This window comes from Barbus barbus (genome assembly GCF_936440315.1).
Source record: "Barbus barbus genome assembly, chromosome: 44".
In the NCBI taxonomy this organism is placed as follows: Eukaryota; Metazoa; Chordata; class Actinopteri; order Cypriniformes; family Cyprinidae; genus Barbus; species Barbus barbus.
In genome coordinates, this window is record NC_136722.1 from 15,291,659 (window position 1) to 15,311,874 (window position 20,216).

At 38.5% G+C, this 20,216-nt stretch overlaps 2 protein-coding genes across 4 annotated transcripts; one reads left to right on the forward strand and one right to left on the reverse strand.

The window, feature by feature from the left end:
• Positions 1 to 1,408: 1,408 nt before the first annotated feature.
• On the reverse strand, positions 1,409 to 8,210 carry LOC306863044 (E3 ubiquitin-protein ligase RNF6-like). Its single transcript, XM_079406203.1, has 4 exons — positions 8,064 to 8,210; positions 6,519 to 6,674; positions 6,223 to 6,336; positions 1,409 to 5,713 (listed from the first exon to the last, which is right to left on the reverse strand). The coding sequence occupies exons 1-4, from the start codon at positions 8,173 to 8,175 to the stop codon at positions 3,873 to 3,875; spliced, it is 2,223 nt and encodes a 740-aa protein (XP_079262329.1). The 5' UTR covers positions 8,176 to 8,210; the 3' UTR covers positions 1,409 to 3,872.
• Positions 8,211 to 9,068: 858 nt separating this feature from the next.
• Positions 9,069 to 19,537, forward strand: LOC306862988 (cyclin-dependent kinase 8-like). 3 transcript variants are annotated; one of them, XM_079406119.1, is made up of 13 exons: positions 9,069 to 9,506; positions 12,902 to 12,977; positions 14,245 to 14,355; positions 14,442 to 14,582; positions 15,506 to 15,563; positions 15,680 to 15,811; positions 15,898 to 16,041; positions 16,710 to 16,779; positions 16,861 to 16,933; positions 17,013 to 17,110; positions 17,283 to 17,370; positions 17,539 to 17,703; positions 18,379 to 19,537. In XM_079406119.1, the coding sequence occupies exons 1-13, from the start codon at positions 9,379 to 9,381 to the stop codon at positions 18,502 to 18,504; spliced, it is 1,410 nt and encodes a 469-aa protein (XP_079262245.1). In that variant the 5' UTR covers positions 9,069 to 9,378; the 3' UTR covers positions 18,505 to 19,537. The 3 variants fall into 3 exon arrangements, with proteins under 3 accessions (XP_079262245.1, XP_079262246.1, XP_079262247.1); XM_079406120.1 differs by having other exon boundaries at positions 17,283 to 17,361; XM_079406121.1 differs by having other exon boundaries at positions 9,280 to 9,506; positions 17,551 to 17,703.
• Positions 19,538 to 20,216: the final 679 nt, after the last annotated feature.

Sequence of the window (20,216 nt, forward strand, 5' to 3'; positions counted from 1 at the left end):
AAATTGAAGTGCAGACTTGAAGCTTTAATTCAAGGGGCTGAACAAAAATATAACACAAAAGGCTTAGGAATTACAACCATTTTTATGCACAGTCCCCCCATTTTCAGAATATAATCATAAATAAAATGTTATTTTTTATATATTTTGTTGAGAATCCTTTGAAGGCAATGACTGCCTTAATTCTGGAGCTCATGGACATCACCAAAGACTGGGTTTCCTCCTTTGTGATGCTTTGCCAGGCCTTTACTGTAGCTGACTTGAGTTGTTGTTTGTTTGTGGGTCTTTCTTCCTTTAGTTTTGTCTTCAGCAGGTGAAATGCATGCTCAATCGGATTGAGATCAGGAGATTGACTTGGCCATTGCAGAATAATCCACTTTTTTACCTCCAACTCCTGGGTTGCTTTTGCTGTGTGTTTTGGGTCATCGTCCATTTTTTACTATGAAGCGCCAATCAACTTTGCTCCATTTGACTGAATCTGGGCAGAGAGCATATCCCTATACACTTCAGAATTCATCCGGCTGCTTCTGTCCTCTGTCACCTCATCACTAAACACCAGTAACCCAGTGCCACTGGAAGCCATGCATGCTCATGCCATCACACTGCTCCACCATGTTTCACAGATGATGGTGTATGCTTCGGATCATGAGCTGTTCCAAACCTTCTCCATACTTTTTTCTTCATGTCATTCTGGTACAGGTTAATCTTAATTCCAAGCATTCCAAAGAACGCTTTTCCAGAAATGGTCTGGCTTTTTTTTCTTGCCTTGTTTGCAGCATGTGGTGAACCCTCTGTAAATGTTCTCGTGAAGTCTTCTCTTAATTGTAGACGTTGAGAGTGACTACCTCCTGTAGAGTGTTCTTCTCTTGGCTGGATGCTGTGAAAGGGTTTTTCTTTACCATGGAGAGGATTCTCTAATCATCCACCACTGTTGTCTTGCGTGGACGTCCAGGCCTTTTTATGTTGCTGAGCTCACCAGTGCGTTCTTTTTTTCTCAGAATGTACCAAACTGTTGATTTGACTGCTCTTAATGTTCCTGCTATCTCTCTGATGGATTTGTTTTGTTTTTGAAGCCTAGTAATTGTCTTTAAGCCCATATTCATTATATAACTGCAACTTGAATACATTTCGGTCAACAGCTAAAATAATAAAAATTGTGCCTGTGTCCAAATATAGTTCTCTGTGTGAACTTTATATATATATATATATATAAGTTCAGATGAACCGCTTATATTTTAAATAGAAGTCTTTTGTAACAACATAAATGTCTTTACTGTCACTTTTGATCAGTTTAATGCATCCTTGCTGAATAAAAATATTAACTTAAAAAAATCTTACTGCGCAAAGCACATTACATCAGTGTTTGAAAACCCTATTTGTTCCTTAAGAATATCATTCCATTGTTAGGAGCAGAGAAGAAAAAATCAATGTGTTTTATTTTATTACATATTAACAGAATACATATTCTTCTGTTTTAGCATCACATTATAACATAATACATAGTCATAGCTCAATGATGTCAATTTTTTGTCATTAAATATCTAAACTTCATGGCCAAAGATCCCCCACTCGCAGATACACAACAGCTCAGAAACCATTCTGATCCATTCAGCAATATACACACACATTTGCTACACACATACTTACAATTCACACTTCTTACAGAACATACACACATCCTCACAACATACAGCCAAAATAAAGGGATATTTTAGTATACAAGAAAACAATAACATCGAGGACAGGTGTTGAATAACAGACTTGGTCTTTGTTTTAATCGAGATTCTGAAACATAAGCAGACATCTATTGTACATTGAGGAAAAGTGTACCTTGGAAAGATGCAAGGTCCCACTACATTCATGATCATTCATTCAGAAGTCCTACTTCACGTCCTGCCTCACATGGGGAAGGAGCAACACTGCGTGAAAATGGTCATTTAGAGCAAAAGGGGCTTTCAGACAAGGCCATAAGTGAAACCATTGTACGTTAAAATACTGAGGGAAAGTAAGCAGGGCAAGGACACGTGTGCGGTACAAGAGCATGTGATGATAAAAACTATAAAAATAGGTACGTGAAGGGTAAAAGTAGAAAAACAACAATATTTAACCACAATTCAATCTCTTTCATTGTCTTCTTGTATCATTGCATCACCCTGGAAGAAGTCTGGCCTATGACAGGCTTGAATGTACTGCCCTATAGTGCAGCAGGCTGACAAGTGCTTTCAAGTGATAATCAATTTCAGCTTTTGATTAAAACATTGTGAACTATGTGCAGGGGTTTATACGCAGGTACAAATCAAGCATGCACTTACTAGCTCATTCCATATCATATAATCTGATCGGCACTCCAAAACTGTTGTTCAAATGCAAATGGCTTGTTCTCATTAGAAATGTAATGACAGTCAAAGTGGAAAGCGTATTTAGTCCACGGGGAAAATAATGACCACACTTAAAAATTGAGTTCTGTAGTGTTTGTGGATTTGCTCATTGCTGTTTCTTGTAGTATAAAGTTGCAGATGCATTTCAGCGACAAATTCATCTACGACCAGATGCATCATTCATATCCCATGACTATTCGTAACGATCCCATAAAAATCATACTAAAAACCTGCTTTGATTGAAAACGCATTTAAAAGAACACTGCCCAAAATTAAGGAGCATTTACATGGAGGACTCATAGAGCTTCAAAACTAGGGCTGGGTATTGTGACCAATTCTGCAATTCGATTCGATTCGATTTCGATTCGATATCGATTAGCTATCAATATTTCATTTAAAATGTTAGTTTTGCAGACATGGGATCCATATTTTGATATAAATGCTGGTAACTGAAACTCTCCTACTTAAGTTTATTACTGAAATACACATCTACATTAATAATAGGGTGCACACAGTTGTTTTTTTTAGTGGAGCAATTCGAAAGATGGTGACACCTTCAGGACGAGAGGTGAATATTCATATCCTCTTACGTGAAGCACGCGCATTAAGAATCGATTCGGGGATTTCCCGAATCGATATCGTTGCGTTAAACTGAAGATCGATTAAAATCGGAGAATCGATATTTTTTACCCAGCCCTATTCAAAACCGGTGGATTTCTCTGCAAGCGCTTAAAAGTAAAGGTTCCTTTTGAAAATGCAATTGAACCAGTGTACGGTTCTTTCTAGAATATGTCTTACTGTTAAAACTGAAAACACAGACATTCATTTATTTACATGTCCTTAAAGAGTTTTAAGAGGTCTATCCATTTTTTTGAAGTCACCAGACTTTAAATTTGTAAGTGAGATAGAATTAAGGTGCAGTTGCATTAGTGAAATTTCTGTGAAATTTCTGTGAAATTTCACAGGCAAAAAAGATCCAGCGTCTATTTTCAATAGTGTAGCGATGTACGAAGCACAGCTTTCAGAGAAGTTACTTCCAAACCAAGCAGCTTTCTGTTGGTCAGTGCAGTGAGCGACGTACCAACGTGAATCCGTTGCAAAAAGAAATTGTTTACCCTCACACGAAATTCCTGATCACATGAATACCCATTGAAAAGACTAGATTTTGCCCACAAAAATTTGCCAAATAGCAGTAAATGTAACCGCACCTTTAGCTGAAACTAACATTCCTAACTCCGTCCGAGTTAGTCACGCCATCTGTTAATATGTCCACAAAGCATAATGGTGAATGGAAGAAGTGGAAGAGATGAAAACGAAAAGGGTCTAAAAAAATAAAGCTTTGTTAAATCTCTGCATTATAGTCTTTTTCTGCTTTTGGTTCTACCTTTAGCTTTAATACAATGGATCTCAGAGAATGAAAACATTGAAGCACTATGTACAGGTGCCACCGACGGTGGAACAAAAGTCAGTCCGTTGATTGATAGCTACAGCCTGACATCATTCCTGATGGCTGGACAGAATAGGCTGCCTGCAAATGGGGCAGGTGTTGTTTTCAGATAGCCAGCGGTCGATGCAGTGGATGTGGAACTCGTGGGCGCAGGGCAAGCGGCGCAGCTTGTTGCCCTGAGCATACTCGTTGATGCAAACGCTGCAAGCGCGGCCCAGCTCGCCCTCCAGGTTGACCTGACCGTAAGTGCGTGTGACCAGATTGTCGATCTGTTCTTTGGTGAGGCCCCTTGGGTGTTCCTCGTCTTCATCTTCATTGAGAAGGAAAAAGTGCGCCAGCCTTAAGATGGGCAACGTTCCATTTTCCACCAAGCTATTAGTGTCCCTGCTGCTAGGTCGTCCCTCCGTCCCAGTCCTGCTCACCCGCACTTGTCCTTCCTCCTCACCTGCCACTAAACCTTCCCGTGCCGTTTCCACTCCACCATGGGCCACACCGCCCTCGCCACTAACAACACGGTACGCCTGGGCTCCACCAGCAGAAGTGGAGTCCTGGATGGGAGTGACGGTCTCTGAGTCTGCTTCTGTCTCCATGAGGGAGCTGAGCTCACCAAAGCCAGTCATGATCTGGCGCAGGATAGATCTTAGCGCCATGGAGCTAGGCTCGCCAAGACCCGTCTCGGAAATGCGTCGCAGAGGGATTCGTATAGTGCTGACGTAAGTGCGGATTCCCGCACGTTCCGAGCGCGAGATGGTTCGACGAAAGCCGCCACTGTCGCTCTCGAAGGTGACTGTGTTCTCGGCGGCCCGAGCGCGAGAGCGAGTGCGACTGGCAATGCTGTCCCTGTCCCGGTTCTCGCCCGGCCTGATGCGCCGCACCTGGAGGTCCAACATGATAGTGGGGTGGCGCCGCACACCTCCAGCACCTGATACAGGCGCCTCCCCCTCTTCCTCACCTGCCTCCGGAGGATCCGTAGGAGCAGCTGGCTCTACAGTGGCCTCGCCCATTTCCATTGCTACAGCGGTACTTCCGGTGGACTCCACTGGGGCAGCGTTGCTGCTATCGGTGGGGCTAACATTGGAGGCGGGGTTTCTGTCCAGGGGGGAGCGGCTACGTCTCGAAGAGCGAGACAAAACCCCACCAGCCCCTGCTGCCCGGCGCACACGCCCACGTGAACGAGTCCTGCTGTTTCGTGGTTCACGGGCAGCTGGCCCCACCTGGAGGCCGGACTGAGGCAGAGCGGTGGGGCAGTCTGGGCCTTCATTTCCATTCTGCCCCTCCCCTGAATTAACTGAGGAGGTTGTGACCTGTATTTGACCCCTTACGGCACCACCATCCTGCTCTTGTGACTGAAAAGCAAGTGGAGCCTGGGGAGGAGGAGAGCTTGGCAAAGAAGGCAAGTTCCTCCTGAGAGCTGTAGGAGGAGCCTGTGAGGTCAGAGGTGGTGTTACAGGCGGAGCAGTGCTACTGCGAGTGCGGCGCACCGCGGCCCTCCTTCCCAGGGTGGGCCTGGCCGTAGAGTGTGGCGTGGGGTGTTGAAGTGAGTAAGGTGCAGACCTTGAAGGGTTGTAAGGGGTTGTGGGTGCAGAGGCAGAGGCAGAGACAGATGACACTGGGGGAGGAGGAGGTGGAGGAGGAGGAGGAGGAGGAGGCATTGGAAGTTCAGTTGGGTCAGGGGTGTCGCTGTGTTCTCCAGGCTCGGGTTGCTCGTGGTTGATGTTGATCTCAAGACTGAAACGGAACTCGCCACTGTTAGGGTTGGTGCGGCTGACGGCACGCCATGTTTGGTTTCCGCTCTGCCCGCTACGTGTAGCATTTCCAGTGCGCCGGAAAGTGTTCAGCCATTCCAACAGGGAGTCTCCATTAGAGGCCTCTGCACCTGGCTCAACTGCACCTGGAAAAGAAAAAATTATTTATCAATATTGTCTATTACCAGTTTCTTATCAATATTGATGAATAAAAGGTTAAGTAATGAAACAATTTACTTTAATTCAGGTCGTTTCTACTTGTACAACCTAAGCTGATTCGACAAGGATGCATTACATTTTCAAAAACATTAAAAAAAAATCTTAGCAGATTACAGTAGTTTACATTCAGAAGAATCACAAATGTAAACTGACAACAAAGTTTAACATTATATTTATGTCTGCATTTATGCCCCCCGTGGGTCAGAACATACATGCTTTACTATGACTGCATAAAGCTGTATATCATCACAACCTTAACCCCAAGATTTATGCTCCTGCACTTTTACTAAAATACGCAGATGCATCCTGACTTGTTTTGTAATTGCATTGTGACTCTGCAAGGTGTTTATTGCATACGAATCCAGCTGATCATTCAAAGTAAAATTATTAGTATAGCTGACCAACTGAATTCAAACCCATCCCTTTATGTCCTTACCACTACTGCCCTCTGCCTCACTGCTCTGTGGGAGGGTTTCAGGGCGTGGCTGAGATGACACTCGTTCCTTTGCCCCATCCAGACGCTGCCTCAGCTCCTCTGCTGTGACTTCACCTGTAATCAAACAAAGACACACCCTATTTAATATCCATCTATTGTTCATTTAAGTAAAAGGCTAGGTTTGGAAATTTGTACTTCCTCACACCTTTCATTTTGTAAAATGCTTTAAATATTTCTCTGTGTAAATGAAACTAAATGAGTGGATAGTCATACGACTGGGTTCGGTGTGTTCTCACCAGGTGTTCCCAGTAGATTGCTGTCTCTCATTAGTCTGTATTCCTCATCGCTCAGTTCATTAATGAAGTGATAGTATGCCTCCTCCCGCCGAAGCCGCTCCGCTTGACGATGACGCTCGTCTCGGCCGCCGGGAGGGTCCATCACCACAGAAACCGCTGCTCAGAGATATTACAAGATAAAAAAAAAAAAAAAAAATTGTTTAATAGATACTTAACCTGCCCAGTTACGGCTTTCTCTCTGTTCTGTTTCATTCTGTGTAACGTTTCTTTTCTCTGTATTTTTCTTATCAACATTATTATTTCAAATTAAGGGAAAGGGAGGGAACGGGAAGTGGTGTGTGGCCAAGTATGGTGACCCATACTCGGAATTTGTGCTCTGCATTTAACCCATCCAAGTGTACACACAGTAGTGAACACACACCCAGAACAGTTATAAGGGAACGTGTAAAGTTTGTGGTCTTGTAACTGCTCATCTTATATTTTAATCAACTTTGATATCATGGTTGTGTGGTGGCAAATACATTTTTAAGAATACAATGCCATGTAGGTCATTAAATTGCATGCACAATAATTATAAAAGAATAAGCAAAAAAGGATTTTAATGAAAAATAACATCACATCATAGAACATAATAATTTCCCAAACATATCTCGTCAACTATTCATCTTCAATAAAGACATGAAGACAGCAATATATATATATATATATATATATATATATATAAATCACTCCAGAATCTTCCAATTATCATTTTACAACTATGAAATCATGGTCTACGTTAATATAGAAACCAGCTCCACATATAAATAACTGAAAATGAGACAGCAAAAAAATTTACTCAAAATATCTTGGAAATAGAATAAACTTCTCTGTCTAAAACACAGCCACCATTAGGAAACAGCACGACAAAATTAACTACTCTGAAAGGCAATCCGTAAATCCTAATATAGAAGCAAAACCACTTTGACACAGGTCAAAACACATAGAGAGCCATGTGACGTTGACAATAGCGTCAAATTAATTCATATGCATAACACCTCAGTCATTTCAAACAGTATTGTTGCTCTGTAATAATACAGTAGGCCACAGACAGCACCGCAGAACAAGTCAGGTACCAAAACTGGGCTGTAAGCCTCACAACCAATCAGCGTTCGAGAAGTCGTGACTGACAGCCAGACTATCCACTCAGCATCGGTCAAAGGAGGGACATGACAAAGAAAAAGTCGGGCTCCATGTCAGCTAGCAACCTATCCCAGAGACAATAAAAAGCCTAGGCTAGCACTCTACACAGGGTGAAATTCACAACTGAAATTTGTCATTAAACTGTCACCGAGCTGTCATTTTAAATGCGCAACACCTTTGATGGTGTCGACAGATTGCTGACAAGCTAACAGTGGGCCAATGAAAGGTTTAGATCATTATTTGGGGACAAGATGGGAAAAATGTCACTGACACAAAAACAAAACAGAAAATATGAAATGTAATAACACTGTCCAGATTGAGAACAAAATAAGGAAACGAAGCTAGTAATAGACATGTAAGTACCTGAAACAGCAGCTGTAATATGGACGAGTTCTCTTTCCTCTCCGCTCTGATTACAAAGTAGCCAAGATGGGACCAACGGAGTCACAGAAACAACTGTCCGGACAACTACCATGTGCCCAAACCAGTTCCACAGTAATACGTCAGTAACAACACTATAATGCACTGTAATGCATTATAGTTTCTTTCCAGTTTCTATTCTGCAATGCTGTGTTGCTAATTTATCGTTTATCCACAATTTTATCTCATTCCTAAGTTTGTGTTTTTATACATAAATTAGCTATATTGAATTTTAATATGATAAAAATACATTATAAAATAAATGTAATTATAATATAATCAATATTGAATGCAGTATATGTCGATTAAGCCGCTGTTAAGTTTAATGTAATTACATAATATTATAATTTAGTAATAATGTTATAATTTGCTTTTATATATTTTAGTATTTATTATTTTAGAGTATTATATATGTGTGTGCGTGCGTGTGTTTGTGTTTACAAGCAATAACGCCTGTTTGGTATGTGAAGGGATTTAGTAAAGGTTCAAAATAGTCTGAATAACAGTAGGAAGATGTTTGATTTTTGAGAGAAACGAAATGCTTCATTAAAAAAAAAGGTTGAGGATATATTTATTTAATATAAAATGCTACATGATATAATAACTATAATACTGTAGTGTTTTGTATAAATGTAAAAGCAAAAATGGCATTCAATATTATTGTTAATAAATGTAATATTTATAGTTAAGATAACATTTTGTATTATGATACTACTATTTTGTATTGTTTGCACTGTGAAATGTGCACTGAAATTGTTGTTAAATATATATTTTTAATAAACATTTATCTGTATTGCAAAAAAAAAAATGTAAAAAAAAAAAAATGTACGTATGCGTAAAAAAAAATTAAAAATCACTGTAGTAAAGAGTTAAAATCCACGTGGTGCGCCACAAAGCCCATTCCTCGCCGTCTGTGGTTGGTAGTGGCATTCAACGACGTTTTGCGACATACCGTAAGTGGACGCTCAACTCTCCCGGGTGAGATACCGGCTGAGCGGCGCAGTTGCACAGAAATATCAAAGAAAGCGTCTGATAGTCCAATAACACTCTGCACTTTTTGACAGATCAAAAGCACACGTGGTTCATACGCCGTCTCAGCTGCTTGTAATTGCTCGCGGTAAATGTGGACTCTTTAGTTGAGCGGAAAAGCGAGGCGAGGGAAGGCAACTAATTGTCTAAACGGGGCTTGAAGTAAGTTGCCTCCCCAGCGGCGCTTTAAAGGGAAGCCACAGCTCAGGTCCCCAGAATAACGGTGAAAATGGACTATGATTTCAAAGTGAAGCTCACTGGGGAGAGAGAACGAGTCGAGGATCTCTTTGAGTACGAGGGATGTAAAGTTGGACGGGGGACATATGGCCATGTGTACAAAGCAAAGAGGAAAGATGGGTGAGTTTGCAGGATGGACTTGTGCAGCGATATGAGGCCTGCGCTGCCGTCGCGTTCTGCTCTCAGAAACCAAAACAGACCGTGTGTTTTCCGCCCTCGGCCCGGTGTTTTAGAGAGCCGCGTCTCTTGTCTACAAAGAGAGTCTGATATGTACAGCTCACAGTCTCAGTGGAGGCTTATTTTGAGGGGATTGTGAATGTACGTCAGCAGGCACGAGCGCTGTTGAGACGGGTTTATGCAGTTACGATGGGCACAGGTGCATTTGATACAGGTTTAGGTTTGCAACATGTTGTTTTTCTTCGTCATTACCTCGAACAAAAACTACACTTTCTTAATGGCATCTTTAAACCGCTTCTCCAAAATACACAACGTTGCATAAAATCAGCATATCTAGTGTAAAATGAGGCTCTGATGTTGTTTTATATTCTGTGTGAATAAAATGCAGCCTTTTATGTTGCCTTTGTCATGGCAGAGAATTCTAATTAATAGTTTCATGTTTTATTTAGACGATGTTTCCATGTTTATAATTTGGTAACACTTTACAATAAGGTTCCTTTCTTAATGCATTAAATAACAATGAGCGATATATTTGTTACAGAATTTATTCATCTTTTTTAGCCTACTTACATTAAATGATAGCAAGATTAATACATGCTTTAGAATTGTCAGTTCATGTTAAAGTTAACAAATGGAATCTTGCATATAATTTCATTTTTAAACTAGTTACATTTATTTCTTTGTTTTTATAGCCTCACATGTTCTGTTGTTGTTCCCTTGCAAATGCATGTCACCTCAGCTGTGTAAACCTCAAGACCTGAATCCATTACTGGTGTGATTGACTTCACTTTTGAGATATTATGTTGAGATTGTGCTTCCCTACAGAGGTTTAGAGGAGCATCTTTTTAGCCTTTTTCAGGTTTCTTTTCCTTTTTCTAGTTTCTCTTTCTCTTCTGCTGCCCTGTTGTAGTATCTCTGCAATTGCACTGGTTGCATCAGTATATTTGGTTTTACTTAACCATTTATGTCAGCAGATGTTGAGGATTATGATCGGTTGTTATAACGTCAATACAGGTTTGACATGCCAAGCTATTAGTTATAACTCTAATTCTGTAAAATATGTCTTTGTTGTCGTAAAAAAGGCAAATGTTGGATGTAGAAATTATTTGCATATATCGATGTTTACAGAAGTGAATGAGTGTAGAATATACCATTGAATTACAGATGCAAAGGGGAATTAGAAGGTCTGTTTTATTAGAAGTCCGTCTGGGGAAGGGAATTTAAATTCTTTGCTCTCAATGTTTTTGGTAACTTGCGGATAGGAATATATTCTCCAAAACTTTCTCACACTAGGACGAAAACACAGGGATTTGTCTGTGCTGTTTATTCAAAGAAGGACAAATGATTCTCTTTAAACACGATCAAAGGGCTGAGAATAACAGTATGACAAGTGTAGCCTTCGAGGATTAGATCATTTGTAACACTTGATGGTCTTTATTGAATTTGTAGGGTCCTGTGTTTTTATTTATTTATTTTTCAGTTTAAGCACTGATGGAATCACAGAATTCAGTCGTAAAAACATTTTAGTGTATAACATGGAATGTCACAGAATTTGGCAAAAATTGGATGAATAAATCTAAACAACACTTTACTAGAAGTAAACTATATATAATCAAATTACAATGTGGACTTGTGTCTGTTAATATTAAACCACTAAAAAAAGACTGTTATGCAGTTTAACCTTAGAATGTACTTAAAGTAACAACAACAATTATATTTTATTAAAACTATATTTTTGAAGGAATATCAGTCAACATCACTTTTTTTAAACGTGCAGCACTTCGTTTGCCAAAAAAGTTAAAGGAATTGTTCAAACTGAAGTTGACTACGTTTTAAAAGATGAATTAAAAGTTGAAGTGTAATGCATTGTTCTATTTGATCATTTGTATTAAATTATAATTCCACAAAAATTAAAACCAACACAGAATTTCTGAAAAATTAAACATTTCATAGGACCCTATAATTGTAAAAATTAATACATTCTTAAGTGAAGTGAAGTGACATTCAGCCAAGTATGGTGACCCATACTCGGAATTCGTGCTCTGCATTTAACCCATCCAAAGTGCACACACACAGCAGTGAACACACACACACAGCAGTGAACACACACCCGGAGCAGTGGGCAGCCATTTTATGCTGCGGCGCCCGGGGAGCAGTTGGGGGTTCGGTGCCTTGCTCAAGGGCACCTCAGTCGTGGTATTGAGGGTGGAGAGAGCGCTGGACATTCACTCCCCCCACCTACAATTCCTGCCGGCCGGAGACTCGAACCCACAACCTTCGGATTACAAGTCCGACTCTCTAACCATTAGGCCACGACTTCCCACGACTTAAGTTTTATGAATTCAATTCATTAGACATCCTTTTTGATTATTACAGTTTAACTAAACCATTAAAAGGATAAACCTAATTTAATAGGGCTCTAACTTTCTAATTCCATCTGCTGTGTCTGTTAAAACTATTTAATTTTAAATCTAATTTAGGTTTTAATTGCCTACTCTTGGAAAGAAATGAAACGACCATGACTTTTGCATTTATTGATTAGAAATTAGAGCTGTGACTTGGGGGAATAAATAAAAGACCTAAAAAGTCCATTCTACATTTTACTTGTATTGGTAGTTTTTGCTTTGAAAGCTTGACAGAAAATAACCCTCATGTCTGCAGGACGGTTGTGGTCATATCGAGGCAGCTGAAATAGCATTCCTTCCAATTTGCATTTGCAATTTTTTGTATTTAGTTATATCGCAATATATTTGTTTTAGTTATGTTCTTTAATGATTATCTGGTTCTGGTGCAGCAATCTTTATTTCACACCAATTGCAAACTATCTTGGCATAAGGAGTAAGTATCTTGGCATCTTGGAGTAAGAATGGATCTGCTGATGAGTTGCTGTAAGTTGGTTCTGAAGTGCGGGGCTTTAAGTGAGACCCATCAGACAGACCCAAAGCTGGGCTATTAAAGTCCAGACTGCCTGGTGGCCAAAGTCTCACTTGAAGGTCCTAAGCGTTTAAAGATGTGTTTGTTCACCATAGAAGCTGATTGTTTATGAGCGGTTTACAGCTAATTTGTTCTCCAGAAACTGGACAGGGCGTTGTGGGATTTTATAGGTTGATGATTTTTGCGGTACTTCATTTCAACATTACCCTCTTGTCAGGAGACTTATGAGTTTTCGAAGGTATGCTGGTAACACAAGATTCAAAATCATCCGCTTAAAATTCTGCTTGGCCTTTCCTAGTGGATTCTTTCTCTCTATGAGGGGTTTAATATGATATGTAGGTATAGATTTAGAGAAATGTAATGTACTGAAGAGTAATTGCGGTTGCTGATGTGTCTATTTGCAGGAAGGATGATAAAGATTATGCTCTGAAGCAGATTGAAGGCACAGGGATCTCTATGTCCGCCTGCAGAGAGATAGCAGTAAGTACATCAAGCTTTAAACGTGTTTCTGTCAAGAGGATCTTCAAGTAGCTCTGGCACATGCCATCTTGGTTAAACAAGTACTGGAAATATATTTCCAGCATGTGGTTACTTTACAGTGTTAAATCTGTGATTAGCTCTATGAATTTGTTAGAAAATTTGTATAGTTATTCTCAAGTAATGTTCAGTAAAGAGATGGTTCACTTAAACATTTTAAATTGTCTTATTTCAAACCTGTATGACTTCCATATAATGACTTCCGTTCTACTAAACGGGTTGAAATGTAAGCTTTCCTTAACTTGCTAAAAGTAGTTTTGTAAGTTTCATAAACAACTCATTCTTTTGTGTCAATGAATCAGGGGATCCTGTTCACAAAACAGCTGAATGGTTGCACCAAAAAGTGCTTTCTTCTCTACACTATAGTAGGTGAAAAACAGGGCTCAAACATGTCCAAAACTACAGTATTCATAAAACAGTTGGCAAAAAGTTCCCAGATGACCTATTTCCAGTGAGGTTCTGAAGTGTGCATTCAATATGCCGTCCCATAGTGCAAAGTCATATGACTTTTTTGATGCGCATTTGCATCAAAATGCATTTCTATATCCCATTATTTGCATTAACCCTTTATCACACAAGTTAAAAACCACCTAAAGCAGGTGTCATTTTTTTAATTTTTTTTTATTTGGTGTTTCCATCACTTGTTTCTGATGCGATAATTCAAAATGTGCATAAAAACAGGGTGATGGAAACATAGCTAATGACAGCATGACGAATGTAGTACGTCCGGACTGCATTCATACTGTATGAAACATACTTTTTGATTGTTTGCTTAGTAATGATTTCGGACGCAGCCATTGATTTGTGTTCAACTAATTCGGCAGTCCAGTGAAGGTGAACATTATTAGAAAATAATTACAATTTTGGCTTATTCATCACACAAAGCTGTCATTTGAGTTGATATGACTTAAATATAGTGCATGAGTCATATGGACTGCTTTTGTATCCTTTTGGAAGCTTTAAAACTCCAATTTCCATTTAATGTAATTGCATGGAAAAGAGCAACCAGCACATTTTTCTAAATTTCTGCTTTTGTCTTCCTTAGTCATAAAGGTTTGGAACAGCGTGAGGGTGAATAAACAATGACAGAATTTTTATTTTTGGCCGAACTATCTTTGTTATAAGCATTCTTCAGGCTGAAGTGAATTTGTAGATGTCTGTCTCAGCATGTGCGTCTGAGTGTGTGTTCGTTCTTGTTTGCTCCCTGCAGCTGCTGCGTGAACTGAAGCACCCCAATGTGATCTCACTGCAGAAGGTTTTCCTGTCACATGCAGACCGCAAAGTGTGGCTTCTCTTTGACTACGCTGAACATGACCTCTGGGTAACATAACATCAAACGCTCATGCACACACACAGAGAAATGTTTGTATACAGTACATATCTTGCTATAGGTCTGTTTCTTTGTAGCACATCATTAAGTTTCACAGAGCCTCCAAGGCCAATAAGAAGCCTCTTCAGCTGCCACGTGGGATGGTAAAGTCTTTGCTCTACCAGATCCTGGACGGCATCCACTATTTGCACGCCAACTGGGTCCTGCACAGAGACCTGGTGAGGTTCAATGTTATATTGAACAGTCAAATGTCTACCCACATGTAGCTAATATGACTTGTTTATCTTTTATTTATTTATTTTTTTGGTGATCATCTTGATCAAAACAATTTTACTGAGTAGAATGTTCTGATACTTGTCTGATTATTAGACATCCCATGGCAATTTCCAGTAGGTGGCAGCATTTATAAAAGAATTTGTAAATATATTCTAGCCACAACAGATGTAAGGATAGAATGTAACAATTCTGGGGCTTTTACCAAATAAGCCAGGTTTATTTCAGTTAGTCTGACTTATTGTCAGTTGATTTGGTTCAGAATAACTGAAATAAGCCTGGCTTGTTTGGTAAACTTGTTTTATGAAACAGCCCCCTGGTCTGGTTTCTTTATTAATTCTGGGTTGTTTGTTTATTTATTTTAATTTGATTGATTGATTGATTTTGAGGATGAAATATTTTGGGGGAAATTAAATGTAACTTATTTGCCAAACTGTTTTGTTATGGTTTACTAAAAGCAAAACTATTCTCTTTTTTTTTTAAATAAAATAATTGAATTTAATTGAAATGAAAAAATAAGTTGATATATTAAAATTATTCAATTAAATTACACTAAATAGGAATGTTTTAAAAACTAAATTAAAATTAAAATGATAAGCACAACAAAGTTACTAATCCTTAAAATTAATTCAGATATATATATATATATATATATATATATATATATATATATATATATATATATATATATATATATATATAATACTGTATACTGTATACTATACCAAATAATGCATGAATGAAGAATTCTAAATAAATATAAAGGAATGCTGTTCAAAAAAAGTTGCAAAGATGTTACAGCATCAGTTATCACAATGAAATGAGAGAGGAAGTGATACAACTCTGAGCTTTGACTCTTTCACCTCAGAAACCTGCCAACATATTGGTAATGGGAGAAGGTCCTGAAAGAGGACGTGTGAAGATAGGTATGACATCAGCTCTGTTTCCTTTCTCTTGTGACAAACAGAAGAGATGATGTGTGCATCTGAGTGTTTTGATGCACAATCATAACCGTTTTTAAAATTCTGTCCATTATGTGCAGCTGATATGGGTTTTGCACGGCTCTTCAACTCACCACTGAAGCCTTTAGCAGATCTGGATCCTGTAGTTGTTACGTTCTGGTACAGAGCACCGGAGCTGCTGCTGGGAGCCAGGCATTACACCAAAGCCATCGGTGAGATGTTTGTTTATGAGTGTGTCTGCAAATGCACATTTTAAAATGTGTGTTTTAGATTTAATGACTTTCTGTTTTCTTCACAGATATCTGGGCGATTGGCTGTATCTTTGCTGAGCTTTTGACCTCAGAGCCTATCTTCCACTGTCGACAGGAGGACATTAAGACCAGTAATCCCTACCATCACGATCAGCTGGACCGGATCTTTAATGTCATGGGCTTTCCTGCAGGTATTCATCTTCCGCTTGACATTTTAATCTAGACGATTCAGTGAAAACTTTGAGACTGAGACTTTTGTTAGAAGTTGTAGAAGTGAAAAATCTTTACTTTTTTTGTTGTTTAAATATTTGAAAGGTTCTATGTGTGTAAGGATGGAATTTAATAATTCTAGTTGAGGTCTTAATGAGGTCTTAACCTCTCAATGAGTTTATTTTGTACTTTTAAGGAAAAATATTTTTGGGTAAAAATAATAAATTTTTCAATGCCATTCAATGTTATTGTTAATTAAAAGGAAAACTGTTAAAAAATAATGTTTGGTAATTTTAAATAAAGCTGAAATAAAATTAAATGGGGAGAAAACTTAAGTGAAAATTAGAAATGTTGTTTAGAAATGAAGTTTAAATGACTAAAGCTAAAAAAAGCCAAAAATAAAATGATTGTAATAAAGCTCTTTACAAAAATATTAAAACTTGAGCTAAAATGAAAACTGAATATAAAATTAAAAGCGATCTAAAAATATAAGAAAATACAATAATATATAAAAAATGCTAAATTAACACTGTTGTCAAATGAAGAATTGTTGTTTAAATATTTATATTTGCAGTTACAATTCAGCTGAAGTTAATAGTTCACAATGCTTCAGTCAATTGTTGTCCTCATAATCTAATTTTCTTCTCAGATAAAGACTGGGAGGACATTAAGAAGATGCCGGAACACTCTACGTTGATGAAAGACTTTAGGAGGAATACGTTAGTTTGATTGATGATAAATATCATACTAATAAGGCATTTCTGTTTTTGATCTGATGGTGTTTGTCCCTCTTGCTGTAGGTACACTAACTGCAGCCTTATAAAGTATATGGAGAAACATAAAGTCAAACCTGACAGCAAAGCATTCCACTTGGTAAGTGGGCGAATAGAATTGCAAATCTCATAAATTCGTTCTCATAAATTCAGCTGTTAACTTGTGAACTCCCTCTCAGCTGCAAAAGCTGCTTACTATGGACCCAATCCGCCGAATCACATCTGAGCAGGCCATGCAAGATCCGTACTTCCTGGAGGAGCCTTTACCCACGTCTGAGTGAGTGATTTTAAGTGCAAAATCAGCTTTCTGCATGAACTATTATAATTTCGGTATTTTTTTATTTTTTTTTATATATCCAGCATGTACAGTGAAATTAGGTCAACTGCAGAGCTATACTTACATAAGATGTTGTTTAAGAAATATTTAAAAAAATCCGTGCTTTGTTTAGTGTCTTCGCTGGCTGCCAGATTCCTTATCCTAAACGAGAATTCCTGACGGAAGAGGAGCCGGAAGATAAGGCAGATAAAGTAAGAAATGTGTGTTTTCAGCTTTTGAGTATTTCTCTGTATGTGAATATATTTCTGACCATTTAATTTTTTTTTTATTTATTTTTTTTACAATTAATTAAAAAACTAAATCATGCCCCTGACCAATTTAGAGGCTTTTTTATTAATTGCAATTTTCTTTCTTTTTTACAACTGCAGAAAAACCAGCAGCAGCAGCAGCAGCAGGGGAACAACCACACCAATGGGGCGGGGCACACAGGTAACCCTGACAACAGCCACGCACAAGGCCCGCCTCTGAAGAAGGTGAGAGTGGTTCCGCCCACTACTACCTCAAGTGGCCTGATCATGACCTCAGATTACCAGGTAACACATGTGAACATAAACCTTTCTTTGTTTGTTTTTTTACAAACAGGCTTGAAAATGAACCTTCTATTACCCACTAGCTGATGATTGTTAAATTTTTCCAAACAATTACCTAACTATTACCATTACCCTACAATACCATTCAAAAGTTTGGGGTCCTAAGAGTTTTTTAAATGTTTTTGAATAAAGCCTATTATGCTCACCAAGGCTGCATTTTGCATTGGTCAAAATACAAAAAAAAAATTTAATTTTTTACTACAATATATTATATAAAATATTACAATATATAAAATATTACTACAATTTAAAATAACTTTTCTATTTTGCTGTATTTTAAAATGTAATTCATTCCTGTGTTGGCAAAGCTGAATTTTCAGCAGCCATTATGTCTTTAGTGTCACATGATCCTTCAGAAATTATTCTAATATGCTGCTCAAGAAACGCTTATTATTATTATTATCAATGTTGAAAACAGTTGTGCTGCTTAATATATTTGTGATTTTTGTGCAGCATTTATTTGAAAGCGGAACAATGTCTGTTTTACTGTAACTTATTTAGCAATTTAGTCGATATAAAAGTATAATTCCTTAAAGCCCAATTGAATTGTCTGTGTGTGCGTGTGTTTTGCTTCTAAAGCATGCAGAAAACCTTAATGAAAGTTCATCTGTGTTTCAGCGCTCCAATCCACATGCTGCCTACCAGAACCCAGGACCAAGCACATCATTGCCCCAAAGCAGTATGGGATACTCCTCTACCTCCCAGCAGCCTCCACAGTACTCACACCAGACCCATCGCTACTGAGTCAGGCCACGCCCCCCTCTCACAGTGCCCAATAGGGAGAATGTACTTAGGGAGGCGGGTGTGGACCTGAGCCGAGCCGCCCCACCCACTGGGCGCTTTGCTGTGCAGCATTTCCACCGCAGGAACAGTAACTGTAACCTAACAACACATCACCGTATCATACAGCCGACATTATCCTCCGCTGACAAAAGGAGAAAGAAAAAAAAGAAATAAATAATAGACTCTAAGTGAAAACAAATGAAAAAAGCTGATGAAAAGCGGATATTTGTTCCATTGGTGATAGTTCAAGTCTTCGCTGCAAGTCTGTGATACTTCACGAAAAAGAAAAACACAAAAAAAGCAACAAACATTCTCAATATGTGGTACTGAACAGCTGCACTATGTAGTGAGACTGGTTTGGAGTGAGGTGGAGATTCACCGTACCATCCAATCTCTTTAGCCCCAGTCCTTCTTGCCCTCACTTTTGAAATCCGTTGGCCTCTCCCAGATTTAAAGCTGCTATGTGACTGCCAGCAAAGACAGAATGACGTTTGTCAGTCTGTCTGTCTCTCCGTCTGCCCTTATACACACACTCTCTCTCTCTCACTCACTCTCTCTCTCTCTCTCTCACTCACACTCTCTCTCTCTCACTCACACTCTCTCTCTCACTCACACTCTCACTCACACACACACACACACAAATACTGAAGCACTCACTCTTTTAGCCCATTGCTGGGGACCGAATTCTCTGTGCTGGAGCTGCTGACTGAAGCATAATGAGAACCTCTAGTGCCCCCTGCTGGATCATACTGGTAGAAGGCGGTATAAAAGAAACAAACTTGGTTTTAGTAGTTAATTTAATGTTTTGGTTTTTACGTTAGGAGAGGTTGGCAACTTCCATTTTGCTGTCAGACAGGCTGTTATGCGTGAAAGATCGGCCTTAGAACTTCATGACAAACGTTGTGTGGACAGCAGATTGAACCTGCATTGTACTGTATTGTAATGAAATATTTTACATGAAACCAATATCCTGACAATAAAAGTGGAAGCGTTTAAAAAAAATTGAAAATCTTTTATGTGTTTATGTGAGTGTTGGCATGAATTTCCAGGGTGATAACACTGGAAATTTTTAATTAATTTTTTACACTTTAGTTGAGTCCGTTTTCATTTGGAATTATGGCTGCGTTTTCTTTTCTTTTCTTCTTTTTTCTTTATTTTTTCCTTTATTGAATGCATTGTTTATACTTTATGAAGAAAAATCTTTGAGGTTATTTCAGTTGTGCATTTGAATGTATTAGATGTAACCGATTTTTGTAAAAACATTATATTTGTCTTTATTGTTTTCTGTCTGTTGCTAATTTTGGCCTGTCTTGACCTTCTTGACTAGATCCAATTTCAGTTTATTTAAATTTATTGAATTGATATGTAATTACAGTAGTAATAGTTAAACTATTTTATTAACTCATTTTAAATGTCACATTTATTTCTAACTCCTGCTGAATGACATCTTAAATTGGACTAAATCTTCAGTTTTTAATGTTTAATTTATTTTAATGTTTATTGCTGGGTTTTAAAATATTGCTCAGAGATATTGTCCCAGTTTTGGTAACCATCAATCAATATTTTCAATCAACACTTCCTCCACCCATGGTTAGTGGACCATTTGCTGTCCCTCACCCTATTTTATACCCTATTCACAGAAAGTGCCAATTACTAAACGTTTTATAAAATAG

Excerpts from the sequence above, each read along its gene's own strand:
- LOC306863044 (XM_079406203.1), bottom strand. The coding sequence starts at position 8,175 with ATGGTAGTTGTCCGGACAGTTGTTTCTGTGACTCCGTTGGTCCCATCT. Across the intron at positions 6,675-8,063 it reads TATTACAGCTGCTGTTTCAG|CGGTTTCTGTGGTGATGGAC; the intron begins GTACTTACATGT and ends ATCTCTGAGCAG. Across the intron at positions 5,714-6,222 it reads TGAGGCAGAGGGCAGTAGTG|GTGCAGTTGAGCCAGGTGCA; the intron begins GTAAGGACATAA and ends TTTCTTTTCCAG.
- LOC306862988 (XM_079406119.1), top strand. The coding sequence starts at position 9,379 with ATGGACTATGATTTCAAAGTGAAGCTCACTGGGGAGAGAGAACGAGTC. Across the intron at positions 14,583-15,505 it reads GGGTCCTGCACAGAGACCTG|AAACCTGCCAACATATTGGT; the intron begins GTGAGGTTCAAT and ends CTTTCACCTCAG. Across the intron at positions 17,704-18,378 it reads TCATGACCTCAGATTACCAG|CGCTCCAATCCACATGCTGC; the intron begins GTAACACATGTG and ends TCTGTGTTTCAG.